The 23,176-nt window shown below is 45.7% G+C and overlaps 1 protein-coding gene across 1 annotated transcript in view; it reads left to right on the plus strand.

Moving 5' to 3' along the window:
• Positions 1 to 5,624: 5,624 nt before the first annotated feature.
• LOC147009334 (uncharacterized) overlaps positions 5,625 to 23,176 on the plus strand; it is a 67,240-nt gene continuing 49,688 nt past the window's right edge. Inside the window, exons 1-5 of the mRNA XM_085861179.1 lie at positions 5,625 to 5,956; positions 6,454 to 6,594; positions 10,366 to 10,428; positions 10,511 to 10,651; positions 14,752 to 15,680. Coding sequence (XP_085717305.1) covers positions 5,878 to 5,956; positions 6,454 to 6,594; positions 10,366 to 10,428; positions 10,511 to 10,651; positions 14,752 to 15,680 — 1,353 coding nt within the window. The 5' untranslated portion in view covers positions 5,625 to 5,877. The remainder of the gene's footprint in view (positions 5,957 to 6,453; positions 6,595 to 10,365; positions 10,429 to 10,510; positions 10,652 to 14,751; positions 15,681 to 23,176) is intronic.

Genomic DNA, 23,176 nt, shown 5'->3' on the forward strand with positions numbered 1-23,176 from the left:
ATTAGGTAGAGGGATTCAGTTTAGATTTAGGATGGGAAAATGGATTTTTGAGTTTTTGAGGACACTGACCGACTTTGAGTGTGTAGTGGGGACGTAGCTTAGCTACGTAGTGTTAAATGCAACGTGCTATATTGTAAGGGATGACGAGGGTGCACGAGATAGTTAGGGGATGTAGTGAGAGGAATGGCAGTATTCAGCGATGTGAGTGGTGAAATGAGTGGAAACATGTTGAGTGAGTGAGGCCAGCAGGCCTGAATGAATGGAGTGAATGTGGAATGCATGGTGCGATGAGTGATTGGGGGGAGGAGTGATTCCCACCCAAGGGACCCGGGGTCAGTATAATGTTAGTTAGTGGGTTAGTCAAATTGACAAAATGGAGGTCGTTTTGCTGTTGGTGGGAACGTAGGCTCGAAACCCGTTTGGAGGGGTGCAGGAGCCCTGTTGACGGGCTGGGAGCGTGGCTACGAATGGTGAGTATCGCTTAGTGGGTACCCCGGGCACCGGGCTAGTCGGCCGCGGTAGGCCAAGGGTCCATGGGGGGCCGGGATAGTGTAGTGGGCACGGGTGAGCCTGCATGATGCGGGGCCCGTGGCGCCAAATGCCACGGGGGCAGTGTACTGGGCACGGGCGACCCTCGGAAAGGGACCCGGGGTGCCAACACGCCACGTGGGCATCGAGGGGGAGTCGCCAGGGAGGGCACTCCCCAGTTTTTAGGGAGCTGGTAGGCTCGGAGGCAGTTGCAGGGCCCGGGGGTGCCATCGTTGGAGAATCGGCAGAGGGTAGTTCCTGACAAGGGAGCCACGTGTCCCAGCCACGAAACCGTGCGAGGGCACGAGGGAAAATTTGAGGGCGAGGCCTGAAATTGTGAGGACACCAACACAGGTGACGGGAATCTTGGTTTGTAGAACCAGCAGTTTAAGCGAGAGGTGCTTTTGGAAAGCCCCGGGGTAGTTTAAAGTCAATGATGTTAGGGTAGATTAGGAAGTGCACCCCTCCGCACCATCCATCAATTCGCTCTCGTTGTGGGCCGCTGGACTCACCGTGGTAAAGTAGATCGCTGAGATCTGAGGAGGCCATTCTGAGGCTTCATTGGGCCTCGACACAGGATACTAGCTCTCCTTTTTTCCCCTCCAGGAAGGGAACGTAGGGGTTGGGAGTAGGCTAGGTGACAGAATAGGTTAGCCGGACAAAGACAATAAAAGGGGGTTCGGGAGACGAATTTATAATGGGGGAAATAAAAATAAAATAAAACAACAAAAAAAGTTCGGGCTAAATCGGGTGGATTTTTTGCAAACTAAGGGGGTGGGTATGAACAGAGGCAGGCAAAGGCAATAGGTTGGGAGGGAGACAGTAGGGTAGGTCCAAGCCCGCCTTCCGAGTGGCCAGCACCACCGCACTCACTCCACAGACTTGCAGGACGAGACAAGAGGCCGGCCAGCTTCACCTGCCGGCCTGTTTTTGCTTTAAGGCCTGTGCTGGTCAGTTCATCTGCCGGCTGTTTTGCTACAAGGCCTGTGCTGGTCAGTTCATCTGCCGGCTGTTTTGCTACAAGGCCTGTGCCGGTCAGTTCATCTGCCGGCTGTTTTTGCTTCAAGGCCTGTGCCGGTCAGCTTCACCACTGGCCCGTTTTGCTACAACGGCCTTGTCTTGCCTTGCCATGCCTTGTCTGCCTGCCTTTGCCTTGACCCCATGCCTGCTAGCCCTTCCTTGCATTTTGCCCCATTCATCCATCATCATGTGCGCCAGGATCATCGCGCGTTCTGCAGGGACTGCCCTGTAGGCAGCCGCATCACAGGACTGCATTGGCGGCCCGTGCACCGTGTTGTCCATCCATCCATCTACACCACGGGGCTGCGTTGAGCAGCCCGTGCACCGCTCATTTGTGTTTTTCGGCATCCATCCATCCATCAGTCAGTTCAGTTGCTTGTGTGTTTGCTTGCGTAGGTGCTCATTCACTGTTCTACAGGGACTGCCTTGCAGGCAGCCACACACGGAGACTGCATTTGTGCAGCCTGTGCACCGTCTTATGTTCACTGCGCTCATTCAAGGGGGAGGCCTAGGACTGCATCGGTGCAGCTGGCCACATTCCCTGTCACCTGCATGTGTTTCATGAGCCAGAGACTGCGTGTGAGTAGCCTGGCTCCCTGCTTTTCTTTTTCCGCAGTCCATCAGTCCTGGGCCATGGTGTAGTGTAAAATTATAAGGTTAAGGTTTAAGTTAAGGGTAAAATTGTAAATGAGTTGCTTCCCCCTGCATGTGTGTCATAGCGCCGGCAATTTATTTAAGTCATCTGTATGAGTGAGTTTGTTTAGTTAGTTACTCAGCCCGTAGGTTATTTCTTTTTGGGACATGAATACACTAAATGTCGCACTCAGGGATCCGAAGATAAAATGTACTAGGGGAAACTTACACATGATGGCACACGAAAATTTGACGACTCAGGATGAGTCTGAAAAAGGGGAGGGGGGTAGTGTTATGGTTGTGGAAATTCACAGAGCACCATATAGGTCCTTAGATCAGTTATGCCGATAAGTCCGTGTTCAGATAGATTTCCCCACCGTTGTCGAATGGGATTTATTCGTGTCACCAGGGCTGTGATCTTTGAGTTAGCCGTTTTTCTTTTGCTATCGTTATTTTGGATCAACCACCACGCCAACCACCAACCACCTTCTCCACTACGCCAACCACCAACCACCTTCTCCACCACGCCAATCACCAACCACCTTCACCACAACGTCAACCACCAACCACCCTCTCCACAACCGCCATCACAACAACGACATCTCACCATCTCCCAAACCGCATCTCCCCTGATACCCAACAACACGAACAACATCTCCTCACCTTCATCTCGGAAACGACGCCATCTTGGCGCCAGCCACGGCGAGTCCGCATCGAACGGCATCGCTGCAAAAAAACACGGTGGTTTCCTTCTCCCTTCAGCGTTGGTGATTTCTACCACGTCCGCTCGTTCCAAGCTTCGCCTCAGAATTTGGATCAAAAGAGAGAAAGGGGCGGAGCCAGTGGGGGTCGAAGGTCGGAGAGCGGAGGTCAGATCTCGCCTCACGGACCCGATATAAGGGCGAGCGGAACGCCAAGCGCAGTCAGTCGGTGGAGTGTCAGTCTGGAGAGGTCGAGGAGTCGCATGGAAGTCTGAAGCCTGAAGCCTGCAGTAGCTGGAGAAGCTGAGGAGAACGGAGGGGGCATGAACGGGGAGCGCGGCTAAGCCTACTGTGCCGCGCGGAGCTGCGGAATGTGTACGAGCCGGAGAGAGCTCGCCCGCCAGCACCAGACGGTCCGAGGTGATCGGGCTTCGGGACAGTCCGAGCATCGTTGAGGAATGGACGGGTTCTTACAGAGCATCAACTCTAAAAGAGCGAAGACCTGTTCGTTCCTCTCAGGCGTTGCCGGCTGGGGCCCGAGTCACCAGGCCGCGGCCGAGCCGCGGTTATGCTAGCTGCCGTCGGGAGGGAGCGTCGTGGGTCGCCCCAGCGAGGAAGGTAACCAGCGCAGCCTCACGGAGCCTCTGCGGTCTACACGGCTCCGTGCAAATAAAGACCCAAAGAGGTCCAGTCTGCCCCTCGTCTGTCCTGGGGCTTTTCTTTGCTTTTGAATGAATGTTGTGGCACCATGTCCGCAAGTAGAACTGTATAAGTGACTGTACATAATAAATAGACGGTATTAGCTCTTTCCTTTGCATTGTGTTTGGCTGTATAACTGCATGAATGTTTCACCCATTTATTGCTTGATTGTATACGTGTAAAATAATAAATGTGCCTGTTGAAATGTACCCTGTTCGTTGCGTCCTTTTTCCCATTGAAATGCCATATTGCGATCGGAATATAGCGGGCTTTTTGATAGCCGATAATAGAATCGGGTCCAACGAGGCCTGGCGATAATACACCGCTCGGTTATCCCAGAACGGAACGAACCGCTGCAGTGGTTCGTGTCCAAGCAGGCCTTCGTTGAGGTACGGTCTCTCGGTAGTCTCCCCGCGCGAATAATTTGGTATATCGACAAATTCGGCGATTGACCCTGTCGCGCGCGGGTAGAATGTTGACTAGGCCGTGGTGTGCGCTTGGAGCACACCCGTGACTGGTTTTCGGCGTTGTTCCGGAAAGTCGCGACTGAATTGTCCGTCCGGTGGGCGTACGGCCGCGATTCGGCTAAAAGCGGCAGTCCCCATGCCGGCGGGCGCGAATTCGTAACAATAATATTATATGGGGATCCCACGATGTCCGGTCGGTTCCCCTCGTTCCTGATCGTTTCGATTTCCTAAGCTGGGTGTTCCGTTAGCAAGCAGCTTGCTCACTGCTTGCCAAGCGGCTCGCTTGTTTCAAAGCACTTAAGCACTCCGACGGAACGGAGCGCTTCGCACCGCTTAACTCGATGCTCTTGTCATCACTTTCTCAAACGAATTGATTGTGTTGGCAGCGGCTACAGAGGGTATTGGGAAGAGGAAAGGGGGAGGTTCCCCCCCAACAATGTGTCCAACAGTGTCCGGTACAACACGGTATTTTTGACAAGGACACGGACTCGTCTGTTGGAAGTGTTGGCACAAGATGGTGAAGTCCCTTTGCTTCTTCAACAATTCCTCTCAACCTGCTGCTTCAACAACCGCAGGGCTGAGTCTTTTTCCAGTTTCCCGCCTGATCTGGTTCATTCTCGGTTCTAAAACCGGCTTGTGATTGAGAATGGAACTGACCTCCAAGTTGTCGTCGAACTCGGCGGAGGGGTCGTCAGGGCTTCGTGTGACAACTTGGCTGCGCACACCAGGGACGAACGTTTCCTGGACTGTGTGTCATGATCACATCGTAACAAATACACGCGCTGAAGTCGTGCGTTAAGCTTGTGTAGTCGTTTGGCTGAACATACTCACGAGCAGCTTGTGGTCCAGCAAAGACAGAGTTCTACGGAAAATCCTCCCTCTATTTCGGCGGTGTATAGGCAATGAAGCGCTGCCTCGCATACTCCTGGGAGTTTATGTTCACTGCTAACAACCCAGCCTTTGAACAGAATTTAAATATTTTTTTATCACTGATTTGGTTCACCAACAAATGGAGTCTCTTGTTATTGGTTTCCAAAGGGCAAAGTCGCAGTGACAGATTTTTGCAAGGACCATTTTATGACCCCTTCTTGACTACTATTCATAATTTAGGCGATGGACAATTGTCCACACAAAATTAGAAAATGTGGTGAATATTTTATTTGTTACTTTTTTTCCATAAGTTGTTGCTACATTCTGGTTTTTTACTTACGAAATCTCAAGATTTCGTAAGTATAATGATGACTTCCGTCCTCTGTTTGTGTGTGTGTTTGTTTGTGTGTTTGTTTGTAGGCACGATAACTCGAGAACGGAAGAAGCTACCAATGTCAAATTACACCACGTGATTCAGGAGGGTGATGGCTAGTGCTGATTAGATTTTGGTAGAAATCGGTCAAAGGTCACGGTGAGGTCAAACATCCAAAACATTCGATTTTTGATGGTTTGGTACAGAATCATCGTAGAAACTTCTGGTTTGCGTCGCTACCTTCTCAAGAGACAGCTTTTATTAGACAAGGTCAGAGGTCAAGTTGACGATTTCGTAAGTACCAGTCTATGACTGCTTGTTTTGTTGTTGTAATGTTGATGTTTTTTCCCGATGTCAGATGTATTTCTGTTTTGAGTCACAGATTGTGTCCGTGAATTGTGTCCGTTTTCCCCGATTGTGGAAAATCAGTGGCTCTGTATTCACCAACAGAAGGTCATATCCTCGGGTATCCTTTTCCTGTTTGGATTATAATCAATATTGTTTAAGGATAATGAAAAGTAACGCCTTGCAGGAGCTACATTGTGATTTGTAGTTTCTTCAGAAGTACTATTTGAAGTTGAAAAGGATGTTTTTATTTGCAGATTTTATTGTGGAAGTAAAGGTGGAGTCCGAGTTCATTGATGATTACTCCTCACCTGCCAAAGGTCTGAAGAACAACAAAAATGATTAAAAAAAGACTAGAACGGCACTCACGAGAGCGCATACCACAACCAAGCGGAACAGTTTAGGTTTTATAAGCAATGAACCAACATCTAATCGGCTTGTTGTTGTCATCTAACCAACTCATCCACAAAGTTTCATCCAAATCCGCCCACAACTTTTTGAGATATCATGCTATATATCATTTTTGGCCCTAATCTCTCAATGGTGAACAATCGTTTAAAAAATTATCAGACTTGGATTCAGATCTTCACCAAAATCGAATCATTTCATCCGTGTCATACACCAAACATGTCCATCAAATTTCGTCCAAATCTGTTCACAACTTTTTGAGATATCCTGTTCACAGGCAGACAAACAGAGAGGGATGAAAACATAACCTCCGTCCACCTTTGGTTATGGAGGTAATAATCTTCCAGTGATGGTTCTAATAACACAAATGCTTTCCAGAGTAAGAAACAAATTGTCAAATGTTTTACAGGTGAAACTCATTCGGGGAAGATGGAAACTTTCCAAAGTTATTTTCACACTTCCCAAGATACTTTGAGCAATAAACATATAAAGGAGGAACCACGTGGTTCTCCTCCCAAGGAGTCCAGCAAAGCTGCTGAACTACTCGAGGGTAAGCCGGGTTTCATCGAGAACTGTTTTCCCCTGTTTGTTTTCAATGATGAAATGATTTTGTTCCGAACCCTGTGGAATAACAGATCCATTAAATTATGATCAACGAAGTAAAGTGGGCTTGCTTATATTCACGAGACAGGGATATTAATTAGTTGCTTATAAAATACCCTCAAATATTTCTGTACTTTGTATTTCTGGCCTTCACTCAGGATTCTTCAGACACATAAAGGCCACGTTTGAAAAGTCTATGTTTCACTAATACACACTTTGGAAATACCGATGGAAAAAACAAATAAAGTGAAGTTATTGAGACTTGACAGGTGTGAAAGACAAGTGCATGACGTTTTAAACATGTGAAATGAGAGGTGTATTCAAGGTTGTTGCATCGAGCCGTGTAAATTACTCACAACCCATTAAAGATCCTGTGATCGAGTTCCACAACACTTCCCTCACCGACACCATCTTCGGATGACTTGCTGTGGAAGTACGTTTTGAAACTCGGTAACGTCACAATCGTGAACACGTGTACAATCATCTGTTTCCCTTAAACCACAATGTGTTAAACCTCGAACATTTCCTTTAACATCTGAAATCAGGTTTTGCTGGGTGGGAAGTGAAAATCCACAACATTTCTTGGATTGTGTCCCTTGTTTGTAATCTTGTGGGGATTCTGTTATTTCGAATCATTGGTAGCTACTCTCTTAGTAAAGCTTGAGTTATCACTCCGTTCAAGTTTGATAACATCTCACCGTCTCTCCTATTCGATGCTAGCTTGTGCTTATGACAGCTTCCCAGATTCCCATTTTATTTGCGGTTCTGCGTTTCTCCACGTGTGCTGCTGGTTCGTGAGTTTCTCCCTCTCGTTCAACAAAGCTATGATTCCCAAACCATATACGTTGTGTTTTATTGTTTTATTTTCACTCCTGCGTTGCTGGTTGTGTGTTCGTCCTATTTTCTGTGCCTAACTGTCCCTTGTTGTGTTAAATTGTCGAATTTCTGTCCTGAGTAAAGTCTGTCCGACATTGGATGCCATAGAGAGTTTGAAGATCAAGTGAGTCTGCCAGACTGCATCGAAAGCACGAGATATGTCCACAGAGACGGCCTTGATCTCATGTCTGATATTGAGGGCCTCCATCCATTGTTGGAAGAATAGAAGCAGCATGTCCAAGGTTGGTTGACCTCATCTGAAACGAAATTGGTGATCCAAGTTGAGGTTGGAGAAAAGGTTGGATTTCATATCAACTACGATGATGGATGTCATGACCTTGCTGATGATTGGAACAAAGTGGATAGGTTTATAGTTGAAGGGATCAGTTTTTACTCCTTTCTTTTGTGTGTCATCCAGTGATGTTGCGGATTTACAAACAGATGGAAGATGACCTAAATGCAAGTGACAGGGTTAAAAGGGCAGATAGAGGATGCGCAAGAGTGACAGAGCAGGTTTTTAGGACACGTGAGCTGATGCCGTCTGGTGCAGTCGCAGAGTCAGAGTCGAGGGTTGTCCGAAACTTCTCCACATTTTCAGGTGCAAACGACATGGAGTTCAGGAGCAGTTGGGTGCAACTGGGTAGGATGTGTACAGAGAGTGAGGCATTGGGGAGACAATATTTGGAAGCAAACACGGAATTGAGGCATTCAGCCTTCTCACGAGTGGAGTCAGCAGTGGTGCCATTTTAAGAGAGGGAAGTGATGGAAGGGGAGCATTCTCCCTTGTCAGAATTATTTTGGGTTCTTTGTTCCTTTCATACTTCTTTCATTTTTTTTGTCACAATCCTCTTTATCTATCTATAATTCCAGCAGTGTGTGTGTGTGTGTGTGTGTGTGTGTGTGTGTGTGTGTGTGTGTGTGTGTGTGTGTGTGTGTGTGTGTGTGTGTGTGTGTGTGTGTGTGTGTGTGACTGCTGTTTCTTGACAACCGCTGGTCCGATCTAATTGAAACTTGCCAGATATATTGCTGGGGACCGGAGGATGTGCCTTTTCAAGGTTTGATATTAATCGGACAAGTGCTTCCCAAGTTATGGCCATTTATTTACCAACCAATGACAAGACACGTTGTTGCGTGGGCGTGGCCGATGGGGGAAGGGAACCTCAGCCGCGTTCCCCATTACGGGTTTCAACGTACGGACTTCTGGAGAGTGATGAATTCGTGTATGCTAATAATTTCTCGATTTCTTATGCGCATTTTTAGATAAACACAATGCCCCAAGTTATGATTGTTTTCATATTAGACGGTGCATAAATTTCGGTAACATCAGAGTGAGCTGGTGTGCTCCGAACCGGGAAGTAATTTTTTTTCTCTCTTCTCTTCTCTTTGTGTTTTTCCTTGCGATGACATTGCGAAAAGGTAAAATACGTTGGCGCTAATTGAATAATTGGCCATTAAAACTAAATTGCGAATAATCGTAACTGCGATATGCGAACTTCCGGGCCACGCACGTACGGGCATGCCAGAGCGAAGGAACGGTATGTGTGGTTGTTGTCTCTTGGTCACGGTTTGAATATTTTTTTAATATATTTATTTTAACAGGCACGTACTAGTTCATTGTAATTCTTGCTTTTTCTTCTCTTTCATCTCTTTTAGTCTCTATTTCTCTCTTTCATTATCTGTCTGTCGAATTAGAAATGAATTATTGCAGAAATTTTTTTCTGCAGGGGACATTTGGTTGTGCCTGGATGGGTTTGAGAGTTGTGGAGTCACGGCTGAAAGCCGAATCCTATCCAGGTTCCTCCTGATGACTCCGTCTTTGCTCTTTACTTCTTCAGGGTCCTTCTTGGTCTTCTGTTTTTCATTAACAAGGTGCACCGAGTTTTGGAGGAGGGAGACGAGTTTGAAAGTTCATTCTTGAGGTTGGACAGATGGTGTTTACTGGCTCTCCTGTGAATGGACAGGCACTTGTGAACTTTTTGGAATACACCGAGGTCACCTTTGGTCGGATTAGTCTTCCAGGAAGAGAAGGCAAGTCGTTTCATAGCAACTGCCCCACCACAGGATTCAGTGTACCATGGGCGACAAGAAGATTTGAAGATGAGATTGGACGAATCTGTGAGAGAGAGAGAGATAGACAGACATACAGACACAGACACAGACAGACAGAGACAGACACTTCCCAGCCTTATGTGATGCCGGTTAAGACCTACCTTTACAGGAAAGTTGTGATGAGTTATGTGATGCCGGCCTACCTTTACGGTGGCACTGACACGGAGAGACAACAATAGAGGTTGCACATCTGGGCGAACAACGAGGTCAGGAGAATTGCAGGAGTGAAGAGGGTGGATAAAAGGAGGATGATGGAAATGAGAGAGGAGATTGGTGTGCAGATGAGCTTCATGAGAAGGTAGGTGAAAAGCTGGCTGAAGTGAGCTTGGCACTTGGTGTGAATAGAGGAAGAGGGAATCGCAAAGAGAGCGGATACGACGAGGGAGCAAGGTCGGAGGAAAAGAGGTAAACTGATGTTGAGATGGGAAGATTGTGTGAGGACAGACATCAATAAGGTGAGGGTGGTTGGAGAGTGGAGAGAGATGGCTGAAAACACGGAGAGGTGGAGAAGTATTGTTTTCAAGGAAGGGATTCCTTGAATTCCATCCCTTTTCCATCAATGTAGAAATCACTGACTCTATTGACCAACAGAAGGTCAGATCATTGAGTTTTCATTTCCGATTCCATTTCAAATCAATATTTTTCAGGAGATTGAAAAGTATAAACATTTCCTATTTCGTTGGAAGGGCGATGGAAAGTTGAGTTTGAAGTGGATGTATTCTTTTTTTTCCAGATTTTATTGTGGAAGTAAAGGTGAAGTCCGAGTTCATTGATGATTACTCCTCGCTCGTCAAAGGTGGGGAGAACAACAGTTATAATAAAAATAAAAATAACAAATTCTTTCCTGCGCAAGAAACAACTTCTCAAATGTTTTACAGGTGAAGCTCATCCGGGGACGATGGAAACTTTCCAAAGTTATTTTCAGACTTCCGAAGATACTTTGAGAAATGAGCACGTAAAGGAGGAACCACGTGGTTCTCTTCCCAAGGAGTCCAGCAAAGCTGCTCAGCTACTCGAGGGTAAGCCAAACTTAATAGCCAACTTTTGAAAAGTCACTGTTTCACGACTAGACACTTTGGAAATAGCTTGAGAAATATTAAATCAAGGGAGATTACTGGGACTTGACAGGTTTGAAAGACAAGTTTATGTCGATCTAAACATGTGAAACTAGAACAGCACTTGGCGGAGCATATACCTCCGCCAGCCTGAACAGTTTAAGTTTTGTATCCCACTGATAGGTTGGATCTTCATCCGACCTGAACCAAAATCCATTCAGCTTGTTCCTGTCACATACCCAACTCATCTGCCGTGTTTTGTCATAATCTGTCCACAAGCTTTTGAAATGTCACGCTATATATCGTTTTGGGCCACATTTCTCAATGGTGAACAATTACTTTGTAGTTTTTTGAAATTCTCTTATCTGAACCGGGATCCGGACCCGGATCTTCACCAAAATCGAATCAATTTGTCCTTTTTAGCGCACCCAATGAGTCCACCAAGTTTCGTCCAAATCCGTCCATAACCTTTTGAGATATCCTGCTCACAGACAGACATTCATATTTTGGATGGCAGTGATCTTGACCTTTGACTACGTTTGACCAGATTTTACTCACTTTTTGGGGGTTTTTCTCACATACACTATCGAGGCTCGTATGAGAGCTAACACACGGAACGTATAACAAGGGGAGCAGGAGACAAGAGGGGAGGGAGACGGAAAGAAAAGACAATGGGGAACAGAGACAGGAGATCTGTAGAAGGGATAGGGATGGGGTGGGGTACAATGGGTAAACGAGATGGACACTACAGGGACTTTCAGGTCCTTACACGACAGGGACTTTCAGGAAGGAAAGCAGGGAATTTGAAGGAGGTGGGTTTCGGGCGGCTTAGCGGGGGTAGAAAATATTGTGGTTTTGGATGGGGGAACATAAGAGATGGTGGTGAACAGCTGTTTTGAAGACCTGGAGGGAAGAGTGGGATTAAAGAGAGTGTGGAAGTTTATTCCAAAGGCAGGAAAAAAAGAGGAATGAAAGAGTGAAGGTGAGCAATGGTTCTTCATTTTGGTAGTTTTACCAGAAGGGGGTTGCTGGTAGACCTTGAACGCCCTCAGGAAATATGGGGGGTACATGTCTCAGACAGAGCGGGGGGGGGCAGGCCGGAGAGTATACGGTAGAAGGCAGAAAGACCACTGACCTGACTGCGGTGAGAGAGTGAGAGGCCCAAAGACAGCCTCATCGTGGGAGACACCAATGATCCTAAATGCCTTGGTTTCCACAGTGTGAAGCTGAGAAAGGTGAGAGGTGGGAGAACCAGCCCAGAGGGGAGAGCAGTACTCCATCAGGCTGTGGACGAAAGCTTTGTATGTGGTCAGGAGCTCAGGTGTGCCAAGGAAGGTCTTTGCACACCAGAAGATGCCCAGTCGGCGACTCGCTTTGGAGGCGAACTTGGAAATGTGGCTTTCCCAGGAAAGGTCCTGGTGGATAGTGAAACCCAGAAACTTGAATGAAAGGACTTCTTCAAGAGGATTGTTGAGCAAGTCGACCGTTTTGCAGACGGTCCTTTCTGAGAGACGTAGTGAGAGTGTGAAATTTTTCAGGATTGAAAGACATCTTCCACGTGTTGGACCAGCTTGTGATTTTATCCAGATCTGCTGAGAGTGAAGAGGCTGCTGCTTCCGATCTGAGGGATGACAGATGGTACGGCAGAGGGTGGAGTCATCAGCAAAGAGATAAAGAGGATTTTCCAGAGAGACAGAGATCATTGATGAAAACCAGAAAAAGAACAGGGCCCAGAACACTGCCTTGAGGAACTCCAGCCTGGACAGGAAGAGGGGATGAGAGAACTCCATTAAGGGCCACACGTTGGCTGCGACAGGAGTGGAAGTCTGCGAGCCATGAGTGGAGATGTCCTTGGATACCATAGGAAGAGAGTTTGGTGAGCAGGGCAGGGTGTCTGACCATGTCAAAAGCACGCAATATGTCTTGGGAGATTGTTCTGATTTCATGTCTGGCATTGAGGATCTTCATCCATTGTTGGGAGAACGGAAGCAGCATATCCAGGGTAGAGTGACCTGGTCTTTCAAAGTCCTTGTGAAACTTCTTTGCTCTCTGACCGAGTTTTTTTACTCTTCTGTGCTCTTCAAGTTGGCTTTCTGAAAATTCCAGTGTGCCTTAGGTTTGGTTGTAATCAAGGGAACCTCTATTCCAACGTGGATTAATGCTCGTCGATGTTTGCTGCGTGGAGAGTGTGAATGGATCTTACGAGATGCAAGAAGAGGGTGTCCATTACCGTCCTTGGAGACAAAACAGAGGTCTGGATTGTAGTATTTCCTCCTCCTATGCCAATAGAAAGTTCCTCGTTGCTTGGCATCGTGCTCTAGATAACGATCACCAGTGGAGGCCCAAGCTACCACCTGCCTCGTCATCTGAAGTGTATCCCCATGAGGTGTGATGGCTGTTGAAGTCACCAGCATGAACTTCAGGATGAGTAGTAAATGAGTAGTGCTGTGAGGAGCCACTCTGCATGAGGTGCTTTGTACATGTTGGTGAATGTTGCGTCCCCGACTTTCACAGTGGCTATGAAGACTTTATTAGCATTAGATTATTTAAGAATATAACAAATAGAGGTATATTTAAATTACACCGCCCCCATGCCAAATAAATAAATCACAAATCCTCTAGTGCACAACATTCCCAGGGCATCTTCGATGCCACTGTGCAGCACACGGAGATGGAATTGGGAAGGAGTGGTGTACAATAATTGATTGATTAAAATACATAAATAATAATCCTAAGATAATTAATTTCTTAATCAATTGGCAAATCATATATGCCAAAACCACCACTCTTTCATGCAAATCTGTAACTTTTTGAAAATTAAGTCATTAATTGAAAAATGAATAATGGATCGATTAATTGATTCATCAATAAATCAAAAATACCCTTTTATTAGGCAAATCACTTGTTCACTGCTGTGTCCAAATATCAGTTTCCAATCTGAAAAGGTGCCTGAGATATTTATTGCCCAGATGAGAAAGAAAATAAACAAGGAATGAATAAATCGATAATAATGAAGTAATTAATCGATTAATTGATTGATCAGAAAATAAAAAACACCGTTTTTGCCAAAGCACGTCTTCACATTTGTCACCAAATTTTAACCGTGTGTTAACCGCACCCCAAACTTTTACCTTTTTTGCTGATAAAAAAAGTGCGGTTTATACACCGGAAAATATGGTAATCCAATGCAGAACTGTACCTATTTGGTCTTTCATTTGATTTGAATTGAATTTATTTTAATCCCACTTATAAATTCAATAGAATGATAATAAACGTCTTGGGTCAGGGTCAGGTGTCCGATCAAAGCAGGTCCGGTCAGTCAGGGTCATGTCAAGTGTCAGGTGTCCGATCAAAGCAGGGTTGCATCAATGCGGGACATCTTGGTACCCGGTCATCACTGCCAGGAGTTATAAAGTGGCAGTTCTAATTATGTCTCATTAATTACGTAACACACCAGTACACAAACACCACACAAAACAAGCGCTGACAAGGGTCTGGCAATCTCTGCTCTTCTAATTATTCTTCATGTATCTGTAGGTCTCACCATTCCTGGTGGCGTGTCTATGAGAGACTAAATTTGCATGTGAGCTTCCAAAGGCATGTGCAATTAGATTATGAATTCCACAACAGGCTAGTTATCCCCCTCGTTCTTCTCACTGGCAAAAAAAACAAAACCTTTTTCAGATCACTGTGAATTCTTCTTCTCCATCGTGGGTTGGTACCCGACGTTGTTTCACCTCTCTTTTCTTGAATGTGGAGAAGCCAGAGCTCTAAAAATCATTGTTTCAATGAACAGGAAGAACAATGCATTCGGAATTCAACAAAATGTTCATTGAAGTTTCATAATTGCTGTGAGTAGTAAAGAGAAGTTGACGTTTCAGGTGTGAACCCTTCATCGGAGCAAGCCCTTTTGATTGAAGACCCTCTCCAGAACAATTAAATAACCTCCGTTAATATATTTTTGTATTTTCTGAAATCCAATTTGTGTGAAATATTTGTCAATTACCCTATATTTTACAAAAATAGTTTGAATTGTTTATGACTGTTGTGACTTGTCTTTCCAGGGAAACAAAGGAAACTGGTTTCTTGTTCCAACTGTTCCGAGTTGTTCGAACTGGAAGCTTTCAATCCGCAAATGAATCGGTCCATCTGTGAAGAACCTGACAAGTTTAGCATCGTGTCATACAACCGCTGTTGTAAAAGTTGTACAGAGACCCTCAAGAATATCCAAGGAAGTGAGAGACCGCACAAGTGTTCTGTGTGCGACAAATCATTCACCGTGTTATCATCTTTAAATCTTCATCAAAAAATACACACAGAAGAGAAGCCCTACAAGTGTTCCTTGTGTCCAAAAGCCTTTGCTCAATCGAAAAATTTTAACGAACATCAAAGAATGCATGCAGGTCAGAAGCCTCACAAGTGCTCCGTCTGCAAGAAGGCTTTCAACGTTATATCAGCATTGCAAGTACATGAAAGAATCCATTCGGGTGAGAAGCCTTTCAAGTGTTCTCTTTGCCTCAAAGCGTTTGCTAACTCATCAACTTTACACGTTCATCAACGAACACACACGGGAGAGAAACCGTACAAGTGTTCTGTGTGCCATAAGGGCTTCAGTCAATCATCGCATTTACACATTCATCAAATAACACACACGGGAGAGAAGCCATACAAGTGCTCCGTGTGTCAGAAGGCCTTTGGTCAATTGACACATTTCCACTATCATGAAAGAATACACACGGGAGAGAAGCCCTACAAGTGTTCCGTGTGTCAAAAATCATTTACTTGCAGGAAATCATTAAGACAGCATCAAAGAATACACACAGGAGAGAAGCCCTACAGGTGTTCTGTGTGCGACAACTCATTTGCTTTGTTATCAACTTTCAAAGAACATCAAAAAATACACACAGGAGAAAAGCCATATAAGTGTTCTGTTTGCAGCAAGGTGTATATCACCTTATCATCTTTCAAAGGTCATCAAAGCAGACACACATGTTAGAATATACTGACAACGTTAGTAACCTAAGGAGAGGGGTGTGGCATTATATCAGTGGCATTAGAAGGGGATCCCTGCCTCACGATATGACGGAGCTCCACACCAAAGCTAAAAGCCAAAAAGGTGTCGCATGTTCTTCAAGCAGCAATGACTAAGTTCCAGTACAGCCGAATCGGCGGAGATTAAATGAACAGAGCTGGAGCTTCGAGGAGAAGGAAATCGTCCTCCACTGCAAGGCATATTCTACGCATAAAGCATGGGGGACTAACGGAAAAGGAGAAAGATTAATGAACCAGTTTAAAATTTAGTTCTAGAATAATGATCCTTTACCTAAAAAGGAGGTGGAGGAGATTTTGAGTTCTGGGAGAACTTCTTTCCAGGAAAGAAAACCGCAAATAGAGATACCAGCCCAAGGGAAGCCCGACAAGTGTGTAGTGTGCATCAAATAATTTACTTTCTCATCATCTTTGAAAGAACATCAAGAATTGCACAATGGAGAAAAAAAAATATCACAGCCTGGATTGATTACAAAAAAGACTTTGACAGTGTCCCACATACATGGATTATAATGCGCATGCAAGTATACAAAATTGACCCCCAAATAGTCCGACTGTACATGGATGATCTAAAACTCTTCACCCCAAATGATAAGAAAGTGGCCGATCAACTGAAACTAGTAAAGCTGTACTCGGAGGACATCCGAATGGAGCTTGGTCTTGACTATTTGTACACAGAAAAGCAAAAATAATTCAACATCTCAATCGATCAAGGCACAATAATACAGGAACGAGAAAACGAGGCATCCTACAAATACCTGAGAATCGAAGAAGGCACCCAGGTACAAAACAAAACAATGCGTAAACGAATCAGCAAAGAGTACCGACGCAGAATAACACTAATTCTGAAGTCGTCCCTCACCCCAATGGCCATCCATATCTAGAAATTGGAAACTAATGGACATTTGTACACAGAAAAGCAAAAAGAACATACAACATCTCAATCTATAAAAGGAACATAATGGCCAAAGGGTCGGAGGAGCTCCTTGTGAGCCAACGGCCATCCATATCTAGTGCCCAACTGTATCTGCGGATGTCGTCCTGCAGTTGGGTGACTTTTTGAAAGGAGGTTGGTGGCAGGATTTGCACTCCGGCCGCCGTAAAAACCCTTTACTCTACAAAACACAAGAAAATTGCAAAGAAAATTGAAAACCCACTCTAGGGTAGTACCTCCTGTGCAGCTGCTCTCCGCAGGGCAGCTCACTGGATGACAGGATTGGAGCAAAGCCTTCAGGACCCTCATTCCTTGAAAGGAGAAAATCCACGGGGTAAACCTCCAGGTTCAGATTGCAATGGTGTGTGTCGGAGTGGTGCTGAGGTGTCATCCGCCAGATGGCGGTCTCCTTGGGTGGGTGCCTGGAATGTCTTATCCTTAAGAGAGGATGATAACCTTTCTCTGCTGTCATCTGAGCTCAAGCATTTGAACATCAGTATTGCATCACTCTCTTGAGGTTTGGAGACCCGATAGTGGTGATATTATGGCAGGAAGTTACACCTACTATTGGTCTGGTCGCTGTGATGGTTACAATGCCCAAGGAGTTGCTGTAGCTGTGTCCAATAAGCTGACTCCAATGATAATTGAGGTAACACATGTCACCAAGCGTATTATGACACGAAGGATTCGTCACTCCTTGGGTGTCATTTCCCTGGTCTCTGTATATGCTCCGACTGAGGCGAGTAATCTCACCGTGAAGGATGCATTCTATGCCGTGCCCCAGGCGAGACACTCTTATAGTCTTGGGGGATTTCAATGCATCGACTGGAACTGATAGGGATGGTTTTGAAACATGTGTTGTTCCCCATGGGTCTCGAACTGAGAATCAGAATAGCACAATGTTCCTTGACTTTGCAAGAAGTCATGGACCTAGGGTGGCCAGTTCATGGTTTCAGCACCCATGGGCCCATTGCTGCACTTGGTATTCCAACGCTGGTGGTGTGGCAAAGGAGATTGACCATGTGCTCGTTAATGGTCTCTGGAAGATGATCCAGAACTGCAGGGTCTACCGGAGTGCTCAGTTCCACAATACCGACCACAGGCTTGTGCTAGAAACTCTGAAGTTGCAGCATAATTCTCTGAGAATGTTACCATCCCAGCCTAGGCTGGATGTTGGCAAGCTCAAGGATGAGAGAGTAGCTGAGGACTTTGCGAACAGGCTGAGTGGGGATTTGGGGGGTCTGGGTGCTTTGGGGAATCCTTAAGAGTTGTGGAGTGCCTTCAAGACCACCGTCTTTGATGTTGCCCGGAGATGTCTTGTTACTTGGTAGGGCGAGCCGGCCCTACCAAGATGTAGTGGTAGGGCCGGAGATGTCTTGGTAGGGCGAGGAATAATTTTGTCTCTTAAGGGACACTGGATACCATTGACCAGAGTCCTAGGACCAGGCTTAATGATGGAGATGAGCTGTTCAGGGAGTTGAGGTGTAAAACTGCATGTGTGCTGAGGGTTGACAAGGAGGCCATTGTGAGGAATCTGTGAGGGGGTAGAGCATCACCTGTGGTCAAGTCATTCTTGTCCTGCTTACAGGGGAACTCGTGCATTGTGTTCCTCCAAGCCCATCCCTTGGTGTGCTGCAGCTAGAGTGGTGGGCTCTTGACAGATAAGTCTGAAGTGAAGGCCCGCTGGGCTGGTTACTTTGAGTGGCTGTACCAGGCTGATCTACCAGCTGTCGAGTTGGATGTCAGGGGTGTTGCTATCCCTATTCCTGACCTTGCAATCAACTGTGATCCCCCTTTGTTTGTGGAAACGCAGACTGCGGTGAACCGTTTGAAATGGGGTAAAGCTCCTGGGATCTGTGATGTCCATGCTGAACTTCTCTCGGCTGGTGGATATGCTACACTCATGTCGTTGTATGCGTTTCTGTGCTCTGCCTGGAACACAGGCATCATTCCAACTGACCGGAAGAGGGTCCTTGTCTCTCTCTGGAAAGGTAAAGGTGATCACCAGGACTGCAACAACTACCGAGGGGTGACGCTGCTCCCAGTGCTGGCAAGGTTTTTGCTCAGACAATTATTGGTAGGGTTCACTACCGTCTGCTGGAGCACCAGCCCCGAGAGCAGTCAGGCTTTACACAAAAGAGGTCAACAATTGACCGTATCCTTGCCCTTCGGGTCTTCACCGAACGCCAACAAGAGTCTCGGCAGGGGCTACTTGCAGCCTATGTTGATCTCTGCAAAGAGTTCGATTCCATGAATCGGGATGCCGTCTGGAGGATTATTGGTCTTCGTGTCCACCACCAAAACTGATCAATGTGATGTCTCAACTATACTCTGGTACTGAGAGTGCTGTGAGATGTGGTGGTACCATCTCTGACTTATTTCCAGTTGTTACTGGAGTTCGTCAGGGATGTGTACTGGCCCCCACACTTTTCAGCACTTGTATGGACTGGATTCTCGGGAGGATGTCAGAGAGATCAAGCTGCGGTGCATTGTTTGGGAATGTCAAGATCTCTGACCTTGATTTCGCAGATCATGCAGTCATGCTTGCGGTGACTCTAGATATCCTTTTGAGGGTCCTTGAGGTGTTGAATGAAGAGTCTGAGTCGCTGGGGTTATGGGTTTCCTGATTCAAAACTAAGATCCAGGCTTTCATTGACATATTAGATGCTGCTATCTTGTCGGTACCTGTTGGTTTTTTGGATGTTGAGGATGGTGGAAATTGAGGTCATGGAGATATTCACTTACCTTGGCAGTGATATTCATGTCTCTGCTGGCTGTGAGCCAGAGGTCAATAGACTTCTGGGTTAGGCCTGGGGAGTCATGGATTCAATGGAACATGGGGTGTGGCGCTTTCGATACCTGTGCAGGAGGAAAAATGTCCGTGTCTTCAGGTCCTTGATGCTTCCAGTCTTTCTCTATGGATGTCAGGCTTGGATTCTGAGCAGGGATCTGAGATGGACACGTAATTTGTTTGGTACCAGGTCTCTTCGGAGAATCCTTGGCTATTGCTGGTCATACTTTGTCTCCAACGAACAGTTGCTGCGAGAGACTCAAATGAGATTCGTTACCTGCATTGTCCATGAGCGTCAGCTGCGGCTGTATGGACATGTGGCTCGTTTTCCTAACACTGATCCTGCTCACCAGATTATTTCAGTGAGGAAGCTTCATGAGTGGAGGATGCCAATAGACCAACCACGTGCTTCGTGATTGCAGCAGGTTGATCAGCATCTCAAGGGATCTGCCTGGGGGTTGGCCAGGCGGAGGCCCCTGGAGTACCGGTGGAAAGTAGACGCAGAGACACTCTGCTCCGGTGCATGCTCCCATACCTGACCTGACCTGACCTCTCCCCAAGAATCAAAACCAAAGCTGAAACCAACTTGTAGTGCCGGTATTCCAATATAGCTATGCACTTTATAAACTGACCACAATTGAAGATCAACAATTTAGACACCAAAACAAGGAAACTTCGAACTATTCACAAGATGTTCTGCAAAACCCAATAGATTCCAATGTTGTACTTACCGAGGCTCGAGTGAGGAGGTGGTTAGATGGAGCATAACTAAGTGCACAGAACATCATTTGTCGGACTAGCGGAGTACGTGAAGAGCTCAACCGACTATCGGATGAGATTTCGACACAAGCAAGAAAACAACAAACCAGAAAAGGGATCCTTAATCCATACAGCAACAAACTTATGAAAACAGGTGCAAATGATGGATACAACACAGGAAAATGAAACAGAAACAAACACAGCCCCAATGATTGCAAAGAAATAAAAAGGAAAACTTCAAAAATAAATATCAGCAGATATACTTTGACAAATGGGAGAATGAGAAAAGAGCAAGAGGATTTAAAAAACAGCTTGACAGAATAGCGATAGACAAGGAAGGCTCCTTGGAATGGTTAAGAAGTCAAATGAATTGGGATGGAGAATGAGTCATTATAAATGTTCAAGACCAAGGACAGTACACTCATGACTTTAAAAAATGGTGGGATCGAGCCATTCAGACAAATGCATGTTTTGTGGGGAAGAAACAGACAGTACCAACCACCTCCTTAAAGGATGTAAAACAACTCATGTCAGAACAGCTATGCATGGAAAGACATGACAGCGTCTGTAGCACTGGCACATCTCAGCATTTCAACATCCCGGTCCCAGAACAATGACGGAAACATAAAACAGAGCCGATCCTTGAAAATGAACAAGTAATGCTCCCATGTGACAAGATGATCCCATCAAGTGTGGACATTGCAAACAAAGCATCGCATCCGGACATAGTGCTCAAACACACAAAGGAAAAGTCGGCATTGTTGATCAAGGTTTCATTTCCCAATGACGTTGGACCAGATACCAGGAAAATGACCAGATACCAGGATCTGAAAAATTTGGAGGCCAAGAGGATTTGCATATTGAAGAAAGGTGAAATTGTACCAGTGATAGTCGGAGATACAGGAATGATGAATGAAACTCTTACTGAGTACTTTAAAATCATTCCAGGGAATATCACTCGAAACGAGCTACAAGTGGAGGTTGTCAGAGGTTCAGTGAAGATTTTGAAAATAGCCCTTGGAATGGGGCTATGAGAATGAAACTTCACAGTTTGTTTCATGACTAATGATCATTCACCAAAAAAGGAGGTGGAGATTTTGAGTTCTGGGAGAATTTCCTCCTGCCTTATGAAACCCACAAATAGAGGTAACAACCAATGTGAGAAGCCTCAGAAGGGGGGAGTGGCATTAGATCAGCACGAGAAGAGGGTAAATAACATGAGGTTAGAAGCACATACACACACACATACACACACACACACACACACGTACATACACATACACACATATACACATACATACACACACACACACACACACACACACACACACACACACACACACACACACACACACACACACACATTTGAGACCGGGCGTACCCCAAATGCCACATGGGAGGTTGTGAGGGTCTACATCTTCACTGCTTTGGGCATGGAGGAGTGGGGGTCGAGGTGCATGTAGGATAAGGACACAGCTTTGTCTGTGAGTTGTGGTTCTTTGCTGTGGGGAAGATTGATTCTTCAGTACTGGGAAACGCTCTGTTGGGCGCCGCACGAATAAGGAGAAAACTTGGTCCATGAGTTGTTCTTTGTGGGGATGATCGATGCTCAAGTACAGTGGAAGGCTCCATTAGGCACAGCATGGATAAGGAGACAGCTTGGTCCATGAGGTGTTCTTTGTGGGGATGATCGATGCTCAAGTACAGTGGAAGGCTCCATTGGGCACAGCATGGAGAAGGAGACAGCTTCGTCCATAAGTTGTGGTTTCTTGTTGTGGGGAAGGTCGATCCTTCACAAATGGGATAGAGTTCAGGCTGAGAGACTCTTGAGTGGAGAAGAGGACCAGTGGTGGTGACCCGTACACACACACACACACACACACACACACACACACACACACACACACACACACACACACACACACACACACACACACACAATTGTGTTTTATACACATATACATATTATAGACATACATATGGATATGTGACCATACACATATTTTACACACACACACACACACACACACACACACACACACACACACACACACACACACACACACACACACACACACACACACACACACACACACACACACACACCTTCTTGGGGAAAGCAAAATGGCTGGCTGTAACAAAAATATGCCAAACAATGACAATCGGTCACAGAAAATGACTAAAGGGACACAGACCCCTTGTAGGCTAAGGCCGACGTCTGTGCAGCCACACCAAGCAGCCAGAATGTGTGCTGAAAAGGATAATGACTGTTCCTTCGAACGTGAGGAAGGTAACCCCTGCCTCATGATATGACAGAGCTCTACACCAAGCTAAAAGCTAAAAAAGGTATCTGCTGTTCTCCAATCAACAACTACTAAGTGCCAGACAAATCATTGAACACTAAATTAACAGAGTTGAAGCTGAGATGAGAAGGAAATCATCCTCCACTGCAAAGCGTATTCTGTGCATAAAGCATGGGGGAGCTAGCGGTGAAGAAGAAAGATTAATGAACCAGTTGACAATTTGGTTCATGAATAATAATGATCCTTTCCCGAAAAAGGAGGTGGAGATTTTGAGTTCTGGGAGAACTGCCTCACATCTTCTGAAACCCGCAAATGGAGATAACAACCAACGTGAGAAGCCGTACAAGTGTTCCGTGTGCAGCAAGGTTTTTGCAACTTTCCTCATCAATGAAAAGACGTGAAAAAATTCACACAGGTGAGGAGGAAAGGGCATAAGGTGAGAAAGTGCAAACACATGGAAGCAGCTATTCTGAATAAGATCATTTTTGGAGAACAAAATTATACTCTGTGAAAGCAACACTAAACAAACAGAAAACCTTCACAGATGAAGAAACAAAACAAAGAATTTGCAGCAAGGAGAAGGTGAATAGGCAATAACAAGTGAATGCTCACCAACAAATGGTGACTTCCACCAATGTCACAATCGATGGATA

Source organism: Eptatretus burgeri, chromosome 17 (genome assembly GCF_056783735.1).
Source record: "Eptatretus burgeri isolate ZD-2024b chromosome 17, Ebu_testis_v1, whole genome shotgun sequence".
In the NCBI taxonomy this organism is placed as follows: domain Eukaryota; kingdom Metazoa; phylum Chordata; class Myxini; order Myxiniformes; family Myxinidae; genus Eptatretus; species Eptatretus burgeri.